This window comes from Oncorhynchus nerka, linkage group LG11 (assembly GCF_034236695.1).
Source record: "Oncorhynchus nerka isolate Pitt River linkage group LG11, Oner_Uvic_2.0, whole genome shotgun sequence".
In the NCBI taxonomy this organism is placed as follows: Eukaryota; Metazoa; Chordata; class Actinopteri; order Salmoniformes; family Salmonidae; genus Oncorhynchus; species Oncorhynchus nerka.
In genome coordinates, this window is record NC_088406.1 from 43,459,443 (window position 1) to 43,480,683 (window position 21,241).

The 21,241-nt window shown below is 43.4% G+C and overlaps 1 protein-coding gene across 2 annotated transcripts; it reads right to left on the bottom strand.

Moving 5' to 3' along the window:
- Nucleotides 1-572: 572 nt before the first annotated feature.
- LOC115136918 (protein yippee-like 2) lies at nucleotides 573-20,225 on the bottom strand. 2 transcript variants are annotated; one of them, XM_029672830.2, is made up of 5 exons: nucleotides 20,044-20,225; nucleotides 15,820-16,057; nucleotides 14,316-14,359; nucleotides 13,965-14,073; nucleotides 573-2,243 (listed from the first exon to the last, which is right to left on the bottom strand). In XM_029672830.2, exons 2-5 carry the CDS (start codon nucleotides 15,934-15,936, stop codon nucleotides 2,154-2,156), a joined length of 360 nt encoding a protein of 119 aa, XP_029528690.1. In that variant the 5' UTR covers nucleotides 15,937-16,057; nucleotides 20,044-20,225; the 3' UTR covers nucleotides 573-2,153. The 2 variants fall into 2 exon arrangements, with proteins under 2 accessions (XP_029528690.1, XP_029528691.1); XM_029672831.2 differs by lacking the exon at nucleotides 20,044-20,225 and adding an exon at nucleotides 18,353-18,548.
- Between the last annotated feature and the right edge of the window lie 1,016 nt (nucleotides 20,226-21,241).

Below are 21,241 nucleotides of genomic sequence, written 5' to 3' on the forward strand. Positions count from 1 at the left end.
AAGCATGGTGGTGGCAGAATCATGCTGTGGGCATGTTTTTCAGCAGCAGGGACTGGGAGACTAGTCAGGGTCGAGGCAAAGCTGAACGGAGCAAAGTACAGAGATATCCTTGATGAAATCTGCTCCAGAGTGCTCAGGACCTCAGAGTGGGGCAAAGGTTCACCATCCAACAGGACAACGACCCTAAGCACACAGCCAAGACAACGTTTCGGGACAAGTCTCCATGTCCTTGAGTGGCCCAGCTAGAGCCTGGACTTAAACCTGATCGAACATCTCTGGAGAGACCTGGAAATAGCTGTGCAGCAAAGCTCCCCATCAAACCTGACATAGCTTGAAAGATCTGCAGAGAATGGGATTAACTCCCCAAATACAGGTGTGCCAAGCTTGTAGCGTCACATCCAAGAAGACTCGAGGCTGTAATCCCTGCCAAAAGGTGCTTCAACAAAGTACTGAGTAAAGGGTCTGAATACTTTTGTAAAATGTCATTATTTATTTTTTCCAATAAATTAGCTATGTCTAAAAACCTCTTTTTGCTTTGTCATTATGGGATATTGTGTGTAGATTGTCCCCCCCCATCAATGTCATCCATTTTAGAATAAGGCTGGAACCTAACAAAATGTGGGAAAAGTCTAGGGGTCTGAATATTTTCCCGAAGGCACTGTATATTAAGATCTGTCATTTACAAAAATCATAATGCATTATATCACAAAAAGAGAAAGGCTATCCATAACCTTGGCTTTTAACAACAATTCTCAACCCCACGTTTGGCAACATTTTGACCCAAGCAAACATTTTTTATATATATTATGTGTGTGTGTTTGGTCAATTTATGGTAGATGGGTGGGTTCTTTGGTTGTGCTAGGGACGTCTACAGCCTCTGATTGGAAGTCTCGACTGCCAGTCAGTTGCCGTGGAAACCAGGGACGTTAGTTTGATTAGTTGTGTTGCTTAGTTGGCTTCTGTTCAGAAAATCCACAGGTCCACTGTACAGCTTTGCTGTTCAGTGTTTTAAGTGAGGGCCAGATAGTAAATTAGTGTGTGTAACAATCTATGAACTGCTATTGTCATCCCAGACTGAAAGAAAGCTTCAGAACATCAACCTTTCAAAACGCCATAAGAGAATCTCCTAAAGGCCTCCACATCCTAACTGCTTCAGTGGCCAAACCACTAGAACCAATCTCCAAGCCTGTTCAAGTCAGAGCTTCAAAAGTCAAAGATGTTCAATTTAATCCATAGTGGTGATGGTAGATGTATCCTGACTTACATCAGACACAACACATGAAGGATCCAAACATCACAAGACATGATTTCAGGCATCTACGGATGATGGAGAAAGACGAAACACTGACTGAGCAGATTCTTCTCAGAGTTTAGACTTAAATCCTCCACACTCCTTATCATCCTGACTTTCACAACAACAACTGCTGCCGCTGAAACCTAGAGTGGATCACACAGCTGTGCAACCAGCTGCTACTACAACCTCACAACCAGGGTGGACTAGAATCCAGAATCAGGACCTGCCCTCTCCCTCATCCTCCTCCCCTTAACCCTTCCCTCACCCAGCCCCCAGAGGCCTCATCGCTGTCCCAACTGGCACGGCATTGGGTGGATTAGATCAGATGGATTTGGGGATAATCATTTTAGGCCATCTCATTCACATACAGACAAGAGCTCCCATCAACTCTTTAACCCAAGGCTACTGACCCTGCCAGGGCCTGGTCTCTCCTCACACTGCAGGCCAGCCAGCCCTAACATAGATAGTAACACAACAAAACTGGCCTTGGCCTGGCTCTCCATCTGAAGAGCTACACATCAGGCTGGGATGTTGGTCTGGGACATGCATGTTTGTTTGTTTGTGTGTGTGCACATGTGTGTGTGTTTGCTTACCATTGTGCGTGTGTCTGGTGGTGTCCATCCATCCCCAATGACATCCTCCTCCAGTCCAGACACACACAGAACCCAGAGGGACAGGTCAGGCTGCTACTACAGCCACACACACACACTCCCCTACTACCTCCACCCTGGAGGCTGCTGGTGTGTCATCAGGAGGGGAGGACAGAGGTCCATGGTAAATCAAAGTCACACACTCACCCCCTTCCCTCCCATCCACCCCCATTCAACCCCTAACTGAGTCAAGGACGGCGCTTCGTCTTTCAGTCCCAGCCGTTGTCCTTGATCATGTGGGCCAGCTCGATGATGAACTTCCCCTCCTTGTACTTCTGACTGCTCTCAAAGGCATGCTCCTGTAGGGGAGTGTCAGGGTGGGGGAAGAGACAGGGTGAGGGAGAGAGAAGGAGGGAGAGATGGAGGGAAAGGGGAGAGAGATGGAGGGAAAGGGGAGAGAAGATTAGGCTTTTCCAGGATGAGAAACTTCACTCATTGCCACTGAAAACACTGTCCTCTGATTTCACCTCCAACCTTACTGAACTACGTTATATAATGGAGCATTGCAAGGAGTGCTGTAGGCCACTGCAGATTACAAATGTAATCAAATGTGTTTTTACTGTACATCTCAATATCCTGTTTAGTCTTTCCTATTCAAGCAGAGAGACATTATCAGGTTTCACGTTCTGGAATTCCACTCAGTCAAGTGCCTCTGGAACTCGACGACGGTGTAGAAACAACCGTGTCAGGGATATTAATGGACTCGCCCCACGTTTCGTTATATCTGGACAGACGTGTGAGGTATGTGTGTGTGAGTCATAACAACCCCCCCCACCCCCACACACACACATATGGGTCTGAAGGGGGGAAGTGGCAGTGACTACCAGGCATAAAGCCATGCTGATAAACGGGACAGCTGGTATGTGGAGTGGCTGTGTGTTCCACATTGACCTGCTGCTAGAAATACCACCTTTACTAAGCACTGAACATGGAGGCGCAATTATATTTCAGTGAAAATATAAAGCTGTCCACATCTATTACTAAAATATATATACACAGGGGAGCAACTGCTTTTAGAAGTGGGGAGGACAGAAGTTTTTTTTATCCAGTTGGAAAAACACTCAACAGCCCACCCGATCGCTTAGAGGCATCCGCATGGTCCTAAAGCACATCATTGTCTCGTTTTGTATCACATTCCAATGTTAAAACTGGGGATGGACAAAAATGCAACTTCTGAATGCACATACATATATATATATATAAATATATATACAGTGCCTTGCGAAAGTATTCGGCCCCCTTGAACTTTGCGACCTTTTGCCACATTTCAGGCTTCAAACAAAGATATAAAACTGTATTTTTTTGTGAAGAATCAACAAGTGGGACACAATCATGAAGTGGAACGACATTTATTGGATATTTCAAACTTTTTTAACAAATCAAAAACTGAAAAATTGGGCGTGCAAAATTATTCAGACCCTTTACTTTCAGTGCAGCAAACTCTCTCCAGAAGTTCAGTGAGAATCTCGGAATGATCCAATGTTGACCTAAATGACTAATGATGATAAATACAATCCACCTGTGTGTAATCAAGTCTCCATATAAATGCACCTGCACTGTGATAGTCTCAGAGGTCCGTTAAAAGCGCAGAGAGCATCATGAAGAACAAGGAACACACCAGGCAGGTCCGAGATACTGTTGTGAAGAAGTTTAAAGCCGGATTTGGATACAAAAAGATTTCCCAAGCTTTAAACATCCCAAGGAGCACTGTGCAAACGATAATATTGAAATGGAAGGAGTATCAGACCACTGCAAATCTACCAAGACCTGGCCGTCCCTCTAAACTTTCAGCTCATACAAGGAGAAGACTGATCAGAGATGCAGCCAAGAGGCCCATGATCACTCTGGATGAACTGCAGAGATCTACAGCTGAGGTGGGACACTGTCCATAGGACAACAATCAGTCGTATATTGCACAAATCTGGCCTTTATGGAAGAGTGGCAAGAAGAAAGCCATTTCTTAAAGATATCCATAAAAAGTGTCATTTAAAGTTTGCCACAAGCCACCTGGGAGACACCAAACATGTGGAAGAAGGTGCTCTGGTCAGATGAAACCAAAATTGAACTTTTTGGCAACAATGCAAAACGTTATGTTTGGCGTAAAAGCAACACAGCTCATCACCCTGAACACACCATCCCCACTGTCAAACATGGTGGTGGCAGCATCATGGTTTGGGCCTGCTTTTCTTCAGCAGGGACAGGGAAGATGGTTAAAATTGATGGGAAGATGGATGGAGCCAAATAAAGGACCATTCTGAAAGAAAACCTGATGGAGTCTGCAAAAGACCTGAGACTGGGACAGAGATTTGTCTTCCAACAAGACTGATCCAAAACATAAAGCAAAATCTACAATGGAATGGTTCAAAAATAAACATATCCAGGTGTTAGAATGGCCAAGTCAAAGTCCAGACCTGAATCCAATCGAGAATCTGTAGAAAGAACTGAAAACTGCTGTTCACAAATGCTCTCCATCCAACCTCACTGAGCTCGAGCTGTTTTGCAAGGAGGAATGGGAAAAAATGTCTCTCGATGTGCAAAACTGATAGAGACATACCCCAAGCGACTTACAGCTGTAATCGCAGCAAAAGGTGGCGCTACAAAGTATTAACTTAAGGGGGCTGAATAATTTTGCACGCCCAATTTTTAAGTTTTTGATTTGTTAAAAAAGTTTGAAATATCCAATAAATGTCGTTCCACTTCATGATTGTGTCCCACTTGTTGTTGATTCTTCACAAAAAAATACAGTTTTATATCTTTATGTTTGAAGCCTGAAATGTGGCAAAAGGTCGCAAAGTTCAAGGGGGCCGAATACTTTCGCAAGGCACTGTATATACTGCTCAAAAAAATAAAGGGAACACTTAAACAACACAATGTAACTCCAAGTCAATCACACTTCTGTGAAATCAAACTGTCCACTTAGGAAGCAACACTGATTGACAATAAACTTCACATGCTGTTGTGCAAATGGAATAGACAACAGGTGGAAATTATAGGCAATTAGCAAGACACCCCCAATAAAGGAGTGGTTCTGCAGGTGGTGACCACAGACCACTTCTCAGTTCCTATGCTTCCTGGCTGATGTTTTGGTCACTTTTGAATGCTGGCGGTGCTTTCACTCTAGTGGTAGCATGAGACGGAATCTACAACCCACACAAGTGGCTCAGGTAGTGCAGCTCATCCAGGATGGAACATCAATGTGAGCTGTGGCAAGAAGGTTTGCTGTGTCTGTCAGCGTAGTGTCCAGAGCATGGAGGCGCTACCAGGAGATAGGCCAGTACATCAGGAGACGTGGAGGAGGCCGTAGGAGGGCAACAACCCAGCAGCAGGACCGCTACCTCCACCTTTGTGCAAGGAGGAGCAGGAGGAGCACTGCCAGAGCCCTGCAAAATGACCTCCAGCAGGCCACAAATGTGCATGTGTCTGCTCAAACGGTCAGAAACAGACACCATGAGGGTGGTATGAGGGCCCGACGTCCACAGGTGGGGGTTGTGCTTACAGCCCAACACCGTGCAGGACGTTTGGCATTTGCCAGAGAACACCAAGATTGGCAAATTCGCCACTGGCGCCCTGTGCTCTTCACAGATGAAAGCAGGTTCACACTGAGCACATGTGACAGACGTGACAGTCTGGAGACGCCGTGGAGAACGTTCTGCTGCCTGCAACATCCTCCAGCATGACCAGTTTGGCGGTGGGACAGTCATGGTGTGGGGTGGCATTTCTTTGGGGGGCCTCCATGTGCTCGCCAGAGGTAGCCTGACTGCCATTAGGTACCGAGATGAGATCCTCAGACCCCTTGTGAGATCATATGCTGGTGCGGTTGGCCCTAGGTTCCTCCTAATGCAAGACAATGCTAGACCTCATGTGGCTGGAGTGTGTCAGCAGTTCCTGCAAGAGGAAGGCATTAATGCTATGGACTGGCCCGCCCATTCCCCAGACCTGAATCCAATTGAGCACATCTGGGACATCATGTCTCGCTCCATCCACCAACGCCACGTTGCACCACAGACTGTCTAGGAGTTGGCGGATGCTTTGGTCCAGGTCTGGGAGGAGATCCCTCAGGAGACCATCCGCCACCTCATCAGGAGCATTCCCAGGCGTTGTAGGGAGGTCATACAGGCACGTGGAGGCCACACACACTACTGAGCCTCATTTTTGACTTGTTTTAAGGACATTACATCAAAGTTGGATCAGCCTGTAGTGTGCTTTTCCACTTTCATTTTTTAAATTTATTTTTTATTTCACCTTTATTTAACCAGGTAGGCTAGTTGAGAACAAGTTCTCATTTGCAACTGCGACCTGGCCAAGATAAAACATAGCAGTGTGAACAGACAACACAGAGTTACACATGGAGTTAACAATTAACAAGTCAATAACACAGTAGAAAAAAGGGGAGTCTATACATTGAGTGTGACTCCAAATCCAGACCTCCATGGGTTGATAAATTTGATTTCCATTGATAATTTTTGTGTGATTTTGTTGTCAGCACATTCAACTATGTAAAGAAAAAAGTATTTAATAAGAATATTTCATTCATTCATTCTGATCTAGGATGTTTTATTTTAGTGTTCCCTTTATTTTTTGAGCAGTATATATATATATATACACACACACACACACACACACACACACACACAGTTGAAGTTAACATACACTTGGATTGGAGTCATTAAAACTCGTTTTTTCAACTACTCCACAAATTTCTTGATAACAAACTACAGTTTTAGCAAGTCGGTTAGGACATCTACTTTGTGCATGACATAAGTCATTTTTCCAACAATTGTTAACAGACAGATTATTTAACTTATATTTCACTGTATCACAATTCCAGTGGGTCAGAAGTTTACATACACTACGTTGACTGTGCCTTTAAACAGCTTGGAAAATTCCAGTAAATGATGTCATGGCTTTAGAAGCTTCTGATAGGCTAATTGACATCATTTGAGTCAATTGGAGGTATACCTGTGGATGTACTTCAAGGCCTACCTTCAAACTCAGTGCCTCTTTTCTTGACATCGTGGGAAAATCAAAAGAAATCAGCCAAGACCCCAGAAAAAAAATGGTAGACCTCCACATGTCTGGTTCATCCTTGGGAGCAATTTCCAAATGCTTGAAGGTACCACATTAATCTGTACAAACAATAGCACGCAAGTATAAACACCATGGGACCACGCAGCCGTCTCTTAGAGATCAACGTACTTTGGTGTGAAAAGTGCAAATCAATCCCAGAACAACAGCAAAGGACCGTGTGAAGATGCTGGAGGAAACAGGTACAAAAGTATCTATATCCAGAGTAAAATTAGTCCTATAACGACATAACCTGAAAGGCCGCTCTGCAAGGAAGAAGCCACTGCTCCAAAACCGCCATAAAAAAGCCAGACTACAGTTTGCAAATGGCACATGGGGACAAAGATCTTACTTTTTGGAGAAATGTCCTCTGGTCTGATGAAACAAAAATATAACTGTTTGGCCATAATGACCATCGTTATGTTTGGAGGAAAAAGAGGGATGCTTGCAAGCTGAAGAACGCCATCGCAACCGTGAAGCACAGGGGTGGCAGCATCATGTTGTGAGGGTGCTTTGCTGCAAGAGGGGCTGGTGCACTTCACAAAATAGATGGCTTCATGAAGAAGGAAAATTATGTGGATATATTGAAGCAACATCTCAAGACATCGGTCATGAAGTTAAAGCTTGGTCGCAAATGGGCATACTTCCAAAGTTGTGGCAAAACAGCTTAAGGACAACAAAGTCAAGGTATTGGAGTGGACATCACAAAGCCCTGACCTCAATCCTGTAGAAATTTTGTGAGCAGAACTGAAAAAGCGTGTGCGAGCAAGGAGGCCTACAAACCTGACTCAGTAACACCGGCTCTGTCAATCTATTGTGGGAAGCTTGTGGAAGGCTACGCGAAACGTTTGACCCAAGTTAAACAATTTAAAGGCAATGCTAGCAAATACTAATTGAGTGTATGTAAACTTCTGACCCACTGAGAATGTGATGAAATAAATAAAAGCTGAAATAAATCATTCTCTCTACTATTATTCTGACATTGCACATTTTTAAAATAAAGTGGTGATCCTAACTGACCTAAGACGGGGAATTTTTACTATGATTAAAATTCAGGAATTGTGAAAAACTGAGTTTAAATGTATTTGGCTAAGGTGTATGTAAACTTCCGACTTCAACTGTATTTATATATATATATATATATATATATATATATACACACACACACATACACACATACTCAGCAAAAAAAACTTCCTCTCACTGTCAACTCCGTTTATTTTCAGCAAACTTAACATGTGTAAATACTTGTATGAACATAAGATTCAACAACTGAGGCATAAACTGAACAAGTTCCACAGACATGTGACTAACAGAAATTGAATAATGTGTCCCTGAACAAAGGGGGGGTCAAAATCTAAAGTAACAGTCAATGCAGCTGGTGGCCACACCACATACTAAGTACTGATGAGCATCTCCTCCTCATGGACTGCACCAGATTTGCCAGTTCTTGCTGTGAGATGTTACCCCACTCTTCCACCAAGGCACCTGCAAGTTCCCGGATATTTCTGGCCATGACAGAACACTGACATTCCTGTCTTGCAGGAAATCAAGCACAGAACGAGCAGTATGGCTGGTGGCATTGTCATGCTGGAGGATCATGTCAGGATGAGCCTGCAGGAAGGGTACCACATGAGGGAGGAGGTTGTCTTCCCTGTAACGCACAGCGTTGAGATTGTCTGCAATGACAACAAGCTCAGTCCGATGATGCTGTGACACACCGCCCCAGACCATGACGGACCCTCCACCTCCAAATGGATCCCGCTCCAGAGTACAGGCCTCGGTGTAACGCTCATTCCTTCGACGATAAACGCAAATCTGACCATCACCCCTGGTGAGACAAAACCACGACTCGTCAGTGAAGAGCACTTTTTGCCATTCCTGTCTGGTCCAGCGACGGTGGGTTTGTGCCCATAAGCGACGTTGTTGCCGGTGATGTCTGGTGAGGACCTGCCTTACAACAAGGCTACAAGGCCGCAGTCCAGCCTCTCTCCGCCTATTGCGGACAGTCTGAGCACTGATGGAGGGATTGTGCGTTCCTGGTGTAACTCGGGCAGTTGTTGTTGCCATCCTGTACCTGTCCCGCAGGTGTGATGTTTGGATGTACCGATCCTGTGCAGGTGTTGTTACACGTGGTTTGTCACTGCGAGGACGATCAGCTGTCCGTCCTGTCTCCCTGTAGCTGCCTTAGGAGTCTCACAGTACGGACATTGCAATTTAATGCCTCCTTGCAGCAGGCGTAAGGCACCTTCACACAGATGAGCAGGGACCCTGGGCATCTTTCTTTTGGTGTTTTTCAGAGTCAGTAGAAAGGCCACTTTTAGTGTCCTAAGTTTTCATAACTGTGACCTTAATTGCCTACCGTCTGTAAGCTGTTAGTGTCATAACGACCGTTCCACAGGTGCATGTTCATTAATTGTTTATGGTTCATTGAACAAGCATGGGAAACAGTGTTTAAACCCTTTACAATGAAGATCTGTGAAGTTATTTGGATCTTTTCGAATTATCTTTGAAAGACAGGGTCATGAAAAAGGGACTTTTTTTTTTTGCTTAGTTTATATATTTATTACACACGAAACTAGTCAAAAGTTCAGACACCTACTCATTCAAGGGTTTTTCTTTATTTTTACTATTTTCTACATTGTAGAATAATAGAGAAGACATTACAACTATGAAATAACACAAATGGACTCATGTAGTAAAAAAAAATATATATATATTAAAACAAATCAAAACATATTTTAGATTATTCAAGGGAGCCCCCCTTTTCCTTTGACAGCTTTGCACATTCTTGGCCTTCTATCAACCAGCTTCATGAGGTAGTCACCTGGAATGCATTTCAATTAACAGGTGTGCCATGTTAAAAGTTCATTTGTGGAATTTATTTCCTTCTCAATTGCGTTTGAGCCAATCAGTTGTGTTGTAACAAGGTAGGGGTGGTATACAGAGGATAGCCGTATTTGGTAAAAGACCAAGTCCATATTATGGCAAGAACAGCTCAAATAAGCAAAGAGAAACAACAGTCCCTCATTACTAAGACATGAAGGTCAGTCAATCTGGAAAAATTCAAAAGCTTTGAAATCTTCAAGTGCAGTCGCTAATATCATCCAGGACTATGTTGAAACTGGCTCTCATGAGGACTGCCACAGGAAAGGAAGACCCAGAGTTACCTCTGCGGCAGAGGATAAGTTCATTAGAATTAACTGCACCTCAGATTGCAGCCCAAATAAATGCGTCACAGAGTTCAAGTAACAGACACATCAACAGTTCAGACGAGACTGCGTAAATCAGGCCTTCATGGTCAAATTATTGCAAAGAAACCACTACTAATGGACACCAATAAGAAGAAGAGACTTGCTTGGGCCAAGAAACACGAGCAATGGACATTAGACTGGTGGAAATCTGTCCTTTGGACTGATGAGTCCAAATTTTGGTTCCAACCTCCATGTCTTTGTGAGACGCAGAGTAGGTGAACGGATTATCTCTGCATGTGTGGTTCCCACCATGAAGCATGGAGGTGGTGGAATGGTGAGGGTGTGCTTTGCTGGTGACACTGTCTGATTCATTTAGAATTCAAGGCACACTTAACCCTCATGACTACCACAGCATTCTGCATCGATACGCCATCCCATCTGGTTTGCGCTTAGTGGGACTATCATTTGTTTTTCAACAGGACAATGACCCAACACACCTCCAGGCTGTGTAAGGGCTATTTGACCAAGAAGGAGAGTGATGGAGTGCTGCATAAGATGATCTGGCCTCCACAATCACACGACCTCAACCCAATTGGGAAGGTTTGGGATGAGTTGGATCGCAGAGTGAAGGAAAAGCAGCCAACACGTGCTCAGCATATGAGGGAACTCCTTCAAGGCTGTTGGAAAAGCATTCATCATGAAGCTTGTTGAGAGAATGCCAAGAGTGTGCAAAGCTGTCATCAAGGCAAAGGGTGGCTACTTTGAAGAATCTCAAAAATAAAATATATTTTGACTTAACACTTGACTACATTATTCCATTTGTGTATTTCATAGTTGATGTCTTCACTATTATTCTACAATGCAGAAAAAGGTACAAAACGAATGAGTAGGTGTGTCCAAAAGTTTAACTGGTAATGTGTATATATAAAACACACACAGTGCCTTCGGAAAGTATTCAGACCCCTTGACTTTTTCCACATTGTTACGTTCCAGCCTTATTCTACAATGGATGAAGTACAACAACAAAAAATCCTCAGCAATCTGCACACAATACCCCATAATGACAAAGTGAAAACAGGTTTAGATTTTTATTGCAAATTTATTAAAATAAAAAATATAAATTTTTACTTAAATATTCAGACCCCTTTGCTATATGAGACACGAAATTGAGCTCCGATCCATCCTGTTTCCATTGATCATCCTTGAGATGTTTCTACAACTTGATTGGAGTCCACCTGTGGTAAATTCAAATGATTGGGCATGATTTGGAAAGGCACACACCTGCCTATATAAAAAAGGTCCCACAGTTGACAGTGCATTTCAGAGCAAAAACCAAGCCGTGATGTCGAAGGAATTGTCCGTAGAGATCAGAGACACGATTGTGTCGAGGCACAGATCTAAGGAAGGTTTACCTTCCAACAAGACAACGACCCTAAGCACACAACCAAGGAGTGGCTTCGGGATAAGTCTGAATGTCCTTTAGAGTCCCAGCCAGAGCCCGGACTTGAACCTGATCGAGCATTTCTGGAGAGACCTGAAAATAGCTGTGCAGCAACGCTCCCCATCCAAACTGACAGAGCTTGAGAGGATCTGCAGAGAAGAATGGGAAAAGCAACTCCTACATTGTCTTGGCTGTGTGCTTAGGGTCGTCGTCCTGTTGGAAGGTGAACCTTCAAACCAGTTTGAGATCCTGAGCATGTTTTCATCAAGGATCTCTCTGTACTTTGCTCCCAGTCCCTGCCGCTGAAAAACATCCAAACAGCATGATGATGCCACCACCATGCTTCACCGTCGGAATGGTTCCAGGTTTCCTCCAGACGTGAAGCTTGGCATTCAGGCCAAAGAGTTCAATCTTGGTTCATCAGACCAGAGAATATTGTTTCTCATGGTCAGAGTCCTTTAGGGGCCTTTTGGCCAACTCCAAGCAGGCTGTCATGTGGCTTTTACTGATGAGTGGCTTCTGTCTGGCCACTACCATAAAGTCCTGATTGGTGGTGCTGCAGAGATGGTTGTCCTTCTGTTAGGTTCTCCCATCTCCACAGAATAACTCCAGAGCTCAATCAGAGTGACCCTTGGGTTCTTGGTCACTTCCCTGACCAAGTCCCTTCTCCCCCGATTGCTCAGTTTGGCCGGGGGGACAGATCTAGGAAGAGTCTTGGTGGTTCCAAACTTCTTACATTTATAAATGATGGAGGCCATTGTGTTCTTGGGGACCTTCACCCTTCCCCAGATCTGTGCCTTGACACAATCCTGTCTCTGAGTTCTATGAACAATTCCTTCGACCTCATGGCTTGGTTATTGCTCTGACATGCACTGTCAACTGTGGGACCTTGTATAGACAGGTGTGTGCCTTTCCAAATCATGTCCAATCTATTGAATTTACCACAGGTGGACTTCAATCAAGCTGTAGAAACATCGCAAGCATGATCAATGGAAACAGGATGCACCTGAGCTCAATTTCAGGTCGCATAGCGGCAGGGTAGCCTAGTGGTTAGAGCTTTGGACTAGTAACCGGAAGGTTGCAAGTTCAAGTCCCCGCGCTGACAAGGTACAAATCTGTTGTTCTGCCCCTGAACAGGCAGTTAACCCACTATTCCTAGGCTGTCATTGAAAATAATAATTTGTTCTTAACTGACTTGCCTAGTTAAATAAAGGTAAAATAAATAAAAATAGCAAACGGTCTGAATACTTATGTAAATAAGGTATGTTTTTTTATTTGTAAAATATTTTCAAACATTTCTAAAAATGTGTTCGCTTTGTGATTTAATGGGTTTTGTGTGTAGATTGAGGAAAAACATTGATGTCATCAATTTTAGAATAAGGCTGTAATGTCACAAAATGTGGGAAAAGTAAAGGAGTCTGAAAACTTTCCGAATGCACTGTATATAGGCTACATTATAAACTGGGTGGTTTGAACCCTGAATGCTGATTGGCTGACAGCCGTAATATATCAGACCGTATACCACATGTATGACAAAACATTTGTTTTTCCTGCTCTAATTACATTGGTAACCCGTTTTTAATAGCAATGAGGCACCTCGGGGGTTTGTGGTATATGGACAATATTACACGGCTAAGGGCTGTGTCCAGGCACTCCGCTTTGCATTGTCCCCAAGAACAGTCCTCAGCCATGGTATATTGGCCATATACCACACCACATCAGGCCGTATTGCTTAATTATACAGTATATAGGCAACATGATATAGGGCCTACTTAGTCTCGATACATAAAAACAGATTTTTATTTTGAATGAATTCTAACCCTTTGTCTAATTTGTGATTGGATAAGCCGTTGTTATTGTTGCTGGTCAAACTGGTCTTGAATCACTACAGTTCTCAGAGTGGATAGCCCAGCTCTGGTCCATCATGAATGACCACCATCTCTGAACTAGGAGAAGGCGGTCAAGTTGATTGAGTACTTGGAAAATATATAGCCCTACATCATGAGAAATATGCCCCTCAGATCAAGATTGAAACTGCAAGGAATCCCTTTACTGAGTCAGCCTATGTACTGTAATGTTACAGTTAAGGTAGGAATAATGGGCCCAAAATAGTAAAAAAATTAAGACCAGAACTCATCTATGTCAATACGATAACATGTACTCAATTGTTCCAAAACCTTTATTAGTTCACAGCGTTTCAATCCTACAACGATCTTATATGCTAATAAAGGTATTATTAATGAAGTTAATAATGTGCCTATCCTCTCTAACTCTAGATACAGCTCTAACCTCCTCTGACACGTAAACACTCTTACACTCACATATTTCCAACCCAGAGTTGTCTTGCAGTTCTCACAGTAGATATCTGCCACAGCATGCAGCCCCGTGAGCAACACCCTCTCTTCCGCCGGCCCGCACCCCACGTTCACCCTGAGAGCGAGAGAGAGAAAGCAAGCTCATAAACTGTTCCGATTCGTAAAGGTTGCCTGTCTATACTGAGTCATAACACACCCACTCACACACTAGATATTACCCAAAAGGCACTTCATACGGAGCTTGATAGGGACCATGCTCGTACAGTAGAAATGAGCATCTTCATTGTGATTGTGCTCGCGGGCTGAGGACTGGATCATGGCTGTACTGTAACTACATGCAGACACACTGATACTCACACTGAGTTGAACAGATAAGCTCTGCCTTGGCTCCCCTGGAAAGACTGCAGGAGAAGAAGATGAGTAGGTTAAAAAGGAGGAGGAGTATCCTCAGCAGTCAGCATTAAAGCCACTTCATTGACATGATCATTGAACAGCAGGAAATATCCCAGATTTAGCCTTTAAATTAAGACTGACTGACAGACACATGTGATTTTGTACAGGTGAGGGTTGACTTTACATAGTGTAGCACATGGAAAAAGTCATACTCAAACACACAAGCTGTAGAAGTAAGATGGCGGTGAAATGAGCGACAGAGGCTCGGTACACTCGTTTTCAGTCTGAAAGTGCAGCGTCAGCTGTAATACTAGGTCCAAGTGTGAAGGAGTCTGCCAGCAGCGCTTTAAGACAGCTGCAGCAAGCACTCAATACCTTTCTAGTTATTACAGTGCAATGCACTGAAAGTTCAAATGAATCTATAAAAACTACAGTATTTATACAGGTCATCCTTTATTTAACCAGGAAAGTCATGTTGAGATGGACATCTTTCAAGTAAGCCCTGGAGCCCAACAGTAGCGTGTTCTCCCATGCGCTCTCTTGGGAATGACTTGCACATTAGGGCAGTTTCCCTTACATACCTGATTCAGCTGATCACCAAACCCTTGCTTAGTAGAATCAGGGTCAAGTTCATTAGGCACAAAACAGAAGAAAACCGTGTCTATCTGGACTTGTCGAACAAGAAACACAAATGTTCTGTTTTAAAACATTTGAAAACGTTTTCAGTTGTATGCCCTAATGAGCACCACCCAGGTGCTGGGCTTCAAAGTGTGACAGCCTTTAAAAAGCAACAAACCTCCTTGAAAACGGCCTATGTGGCATTGATATGAGTCAGAAACAGTTATTCTAGTGTCCAAATTGACTACAAAGTGGAAATAGGATGATTCTGGTTATGAAGGAAGTCTTGTGTAAAAGGAGTTAAGAACATCCGTGAGTCACAATGGGTAAATGACGATGTCCTTTTGCCCACTAACATGGGGTGAACAGCTGCGGTGATTGCTCTGTATCCAATAGCAGCATAGACAGTGAGACAGACCTACCCAGCAGCTCCGACTGCTTACATAAGACAGCAGGTTGCGCATTTTTTTTTTTACTTGAGAAATACTGCACCAAACACCTTAGTTAGATGTAAAATTGTGCAACTAAAACATCCTCTGTAAAAACGTCAAACTTAATTACATATTTCTTGAGTTATCTTAGATTCATTCTGGGGATTTTGAGGAAAGTGAAATACGCTAGTATCTGATGAGGGACAAACATCCTTAACCAAAACGTGGAATCGGTCAGGAAACACACCTCCAAGAATAAAATCTAGTTTTTCTAATGAGCAACAGATAAACATGTGCCTTTAGGGGTGTTCAGTGGCTCTTTAAAGGAAATGTGGAATAGATTGAGGGAAACACTATTAGAGCAAGCAGCATTATTAGGGGATGGACGGTTGTGGTCGGTATGTTAAACAGTCAGTCACCTTGGAGATGAGCTCGTCGTGGTTGGCCAGGTGCGCTCTGCAGTGGATGCAGCTGTAGGTTCGGTGGCAGCTGGGCAGGTAGGCCTGGAAGGTCTTGGAGCGCGTCATCCTGACCATCGGGTGGGGCGGGGTGGGGGGGCGGTGCAGGAAAGGGCTGCCGGCCCAGCTAGGCTCGCAGGGGAAGCACCGCAACACACAGGTAAGGGCCGTGGTGGGGGGCGGGGCGGGAGGCACACACCTGGCACAGGAGCACAGGAGATAAACACTGATGAAGGTGGTCTATAGTCGAAACCTTTTTTTTTTTACCTAATCGCTGTGTAGGTTGTTGGCAACACAGCACAAACAGATCTGGGTCCAGGATAATCCATGTGTGGATATAAAGAGATTTTAACTTGAGTGCCTTGCTGCATATCATTGTCCATCTTTACACACTGTAAGATCCAAAAATCTGTTAGCCTCCATTTGTTCTCTGCATATGAATTAATGTTCAGTAGGCAAATTACTCTGCAGTGGAGCATGAATATGTACAGTATGTAGCTTATGATAGATGAAAAATGTCAGGCATTCTATACTGAGTTTAAGCATAGACTGTGATCTCATGATCATTATACTGAGACACAGTAGCCTAAAAATAATTGAACTTTAGACAGTTAACACAAAGAGGCTTGTAAGGGAAAGGCTGTGTGCTATAAGCCTTTAAGACGTCCCCTTGTTTTCTCTGTCGGCTTCTGTCTCTGAGCCAACAGTGTGGGACCGGAGCATAAAGAGACCACTCAAAAAGGTCTTGCCCACACACACTTTAACCCCAAAGTCTTTCCTTTCTCCCTGTCATTCTAGGACAAACATGTGAGGATGAGCCAAAAGCAGAGTTTAGCACATATCGAAGTAATCGCCACAATCTCCATAGACTCCAATTAGGAACAGGTTGTTACTCTAAACCAGGGTTGTGGTCAATTCCCTTTCAATTCAGTCAATTGAGGAAGTAAACTTAATTCAAATTCCACATTTACCTCCTTGAAACGCATTAAGGAATATTGGAATGGGAACTTGACCTCAACCTTGCAGTAAATGAGGTTGCGATGAGGGGGCAATGAGGTTCATCTAGTCAAACAGCCTTGGTTAGAGACATGTATATCTGTTATCTGGCAGGTTGAAGGCCTGTCCTGACAGAATCTTGAAATATGGAGCTAAATACAGATCTGATGTATTTAGTTACAGTTAACTGTCAAAGCAGCGATGTACTCTATGAATCCAATATGTTCTGTGGCTAATGGATAACGAGTCAACCACACTCTGTAGCGGGTGGTTAGATTACCTAGGTCTATTTCTGTCTCATGGGGATATCACACAAGCACGCCTCACCCACATAGAAACACACACTTACACAGCAGAGTTGATAGATGTTGATTTGGGGAAATCAAGTATTGTGAAAGAGATGCCTTCTGACTCACTTTCCTTCCAAAGGATCCATTCCCAAGCTTTTCCAATGCATGTCAGTTACTTGAGAGATGAAATGAGAGCGGAGTTTCGTGTGCATTACAAACGGAGAGACCGCCTTGTCTGCACAAATCAATTTAGCCTTCCAAATCACCTCTATCAGTAATGATTTTCCACCCTTGATTCAGATATGGAAAATAATTTGTCCAGGTCTCTCAGTTAAGAGATATTATAAACGGGGTGATTCAAGCCCTGAATGCTGATTGGCTGACTGCCGTGGTATATCAGACCATATACCACGGGTATGACAAAACATTTATTTTTACTACTCTAATTACATTGGTAACCAGTTTATTATAGCAATAAGGCACCTCAGGGGTTTGTGATATATGGCCAATATATCTCAGCTAAGGGCTGTTCTTACACACGATGCAACGCGGAGTGCCTGGATACAGCCCTAAGCCGTGGTCTATTGGCCATATACCACACCTCCTCTGGCCTTATTGCTTAATTACGTCTCCATGTGACATATGCACAGAAAGAGTAACAGATATAGAAATAGCAGGTGAATATAGTCACTTGTATCTAACATTTTATAGTTCAACTCATCTGTTGCACCGGTTGTTTCGTAGGTGAGAGGCTGACTGACACGTTGAAGAATCCTCCACTCATTTTCATAAACCAGATCATCTTTTGATGCACTCATCTAGAAAAGGATCTCGTTCAAGACCCATCATTTGTTTGTAGACTAAATGCATCCACTAGAACAACAACAACAACACAGCAAGGGGAGGCTCTACCCTGCTTTGCACCAAAGTCTCTTTGTTTCATGTCACAGAAGAAAATCTAAGACAGCTATGAATAAGTCCAAAAGACTAACCCGGACCCGGTCAAATAATTCTCCAAAGATAACAGGGATGGGATCCGCCAATGCTGTCTGAGCTTGCAAAAACTGCTGCCGTGTTTTTCTGACATCATCATCATAATCACTTTCTCCTGTTTCTGTCTGCCCCTCAGCCTCGCCCCTGAAGGCTGATGTTCTGAGCTGTCTGGTATGGTATAGTCTGGGTGCCACACTACATGCCACATCACTTACCAGCCAAAAGGTCCTCGCTGGTATAAAAACAACAACCTTGCTTACGTAACCGGAGAGGAGCTGCTGCGGTCGCTCTGTCGTACAGAGAGGGACGATGATCGTGATAGAAGCCAGGGGACAGAGAGAGAGACAGAGAGCGAGACGGATGGACGGACTGGGGAGCATGCGTCCTTGTGTTTGCGGCCCTAGTTGTCCTTCATAGCACACAGACCCAATAGGAGGCTTTATGTAGTTTCCGCTCTCTCTCTCATTCAGTGGCAACAGACAGCATAGTGATGCGTTACATCACTGACAGCAACAGACCGAATCTCAAATCCCCTTATCTGATCATGTGTCACGTGTGTGTCTGATTGGGGGGGCTTGTGTATTTGCACATATGAATCTGGTCAGAGACAGTGGCTGCCTGGATCACAGTATATAGGGCAGACCTTTAGCCACCACAGTTGGTGGGGATGCCTCGGTTTGGCAATGCAAGGAAGTTGATTCAAGATACACACACCCGTGTAGGCACATACACACCTTGTTCATGATTTTATTTTTTATTTTACTAGGCAAGTCAGTTAAGAACAAATTCTTATTTTCAATGACGGCCTAGGAACAGTGGGTTAACTGCCTGTTCAAGGGCAGAACGACAGATTTTGTACCTTGTCAGCTCCGGGATTTGAACTTGCAACCTTTCGGTTATTAGTCCAATGCTCTAACCACTAGGCTACCCTACATGATCCAAATCAAATCAAATCAAATCAAATGTATTTATATAGCCCTTCGTACATCAGCTGATATCTCAAAGTGCTGTACAGAAACCCAGCCTAAAACCCCAAACAGCAAACAATGCAGGTGTAAAAGCACGTCCAAAATGATGTCTTGTGTGTAGAGTAACATGTGATTATTTGAGACAACATCTGTCTTTACATTATGATGCAGAAAAAGTATTTACTCAGCATTGGCTTTTAGCGTCACACTTTGAACAGTCCTACTATAGAGGAGTTGAAGTGCTATGTTAAGGCAACACGAGTCTTTTAGCGCCAGTTGTCTATAGGATACATGCAAATAAATTATTTGACAACGGTCAACTATAGGATTAGGCTACAGGCGATTCAACACCCAACACAGAAGCAATAATAAACATGACGTAGACATGTTGACTGGCATAGCACACACCGCCGCAGACCCAGGGTTGCTATTTCACCGGAGGTCGGGTCCCCCAGATAGCATGATTTTTTTTTGAATGACATGAAATTAGTTTAAAAAGTTCAACATTGTCTCTCAGCCTCATGGAAAAATGTATAGACTAGCTGGAAATTAGCTCGAAAACAGCACCATTTTCCCAGCCTCGTGCCAAAATGTGTAAAATAGCATGAGATTAGCTATAAAACTGCAAATATACCTTGCGCTACACCAATACATATGATGATATTGTCAGCAGGCAGTATTATGATCACGCATTCGATGTTCTCATATCGTATTTCTGCCTGCGGCTGCTGGTGGCGCAGGATCAGACCACGCGTAACGTGTAATAATAATAACAACCAGCTCCACTGCAGATCTCGCCATCCCATCCATGCCCGCAACATAAACAACCAGTTTGCAACATTCTGAACTACTACAATGGGCAATTCAATTAAAACAGCATATTCAACCATTTATATATATATATATTATATATATAATATATATATGCAAGGATTTACCTTTGAATATATGAAAAATATGTTGATCACTTCAAAAATTAGCGCCTCCTCGTTTTCCTCGTAGCAAAGCCAAACCTAAATCCGTCTTGGCATTTCTTTCTAGGTAAATTTCCTCTCCAGCCCTGGCAATCGTGCAGACGCAATGTTTTTAAGCGCGCAGTTCCCAGGCCGAGTTTGACGTAATTACACAGAACCACATTGTAAATCGGTTGGAGACAAATTGACAGCCGTGTCCGCCAACCAATACAGCGATAAGGCATAGCAACACTGCGCTTATTGGTTATGAATAGTCAGGAGCAACCAATACTTTTGCTCGTAATGTTAGGCTGGCTACCTGCAGTTCTATTCAGTTTTAGGACAGAGACAGAAATGGACCTGTATTGAATTTGCTGCGGAAATAGATATCATTAAAAATTGTGTTTAAATGATGTAAATAGGCAGAATTAGGCACAGCAATGGACTATGGACTTCAACATCTTAACTTTTGATCCAAGATTAACCCTCCAGATAACTTGTTCTGATGTTCGGTGGGCTTTCGTTATATCCTACTTCAGGGTTTCCCAAACACGGTCCTGGGATCCCCCTGGGGGCACGTTTTGTTTTTTTGTCCTAACACTACACAGCTGATTCAAATAATAAAATCTTGATGATGCGTTGGTTATTTGAATCAGCTGTGTAGTGCTCCGGCAAACACCAAAACGGATCATTTGTTTCCAGTCTTTTATGTAACTGATTGCTGTCTCCTAGTGGTGGTTTTAAACCACACTCAAGATAATAGGTTAAAGTAAAGGTTGTGTGTGAAAGCAGATCAGCGCCATCTGATGTTTATACTTAGGGGTGAGGTGCCTTATTGCTATTATAAATAGAAACAATCTAATGTCTTTCCAAATGGCTTCATCATCTATAAACTTGCCCTGAGTTAGATGCGTTGCTTTTTCTGTTGATATGCTTGATTGGTGTATATTTTATCCAGTGTGTTTTAGATTCTGTTGTAAATCTTAACTGACTGACGTCTGGAGATTGTTTGTTATAACATACCATATCTCCGGATGTTAGTGGTGTATATAAAGCCTATCAGTTACGAACGTTGGGCCAGTAACCAAAACGTTGGTTAGAATCCCCGAGCCGAATAGATGAAAAATGAATCGATGTACCCTTGAGCAAGGCACTTAGCCCTAATTGCTCCTGTAAGTCACTC

What these genes read in the sequence shown, in the direction of transcription:
- LOC115136918 (XM_029672830.2), bottom strand. Translation starts at nt 15,936, where the DNA reads ATGGTCAGGATGACGCGCTCCAAGACCTTCCAGGCCTACCTGCCCAGC. An exon ending in GCTTATCTGTTCAACTCAGT is followed by an intron (nt 14,074 to 14,315) that starts GTGAGTATCAGT and finishes TCTCGCTCTCAG; the next exon opens with GGTGAACGTGGGGTGCGGGC. An exon ending in CAACTCTGGGTTGGAAATAT is followed by an intron (nt 2,244 to 13,964) that starts GTGAGTGTAAGA and finishes ACTCCCCTACAG; the next exon opens with GAGCATGCCTTTGAGAGCAG.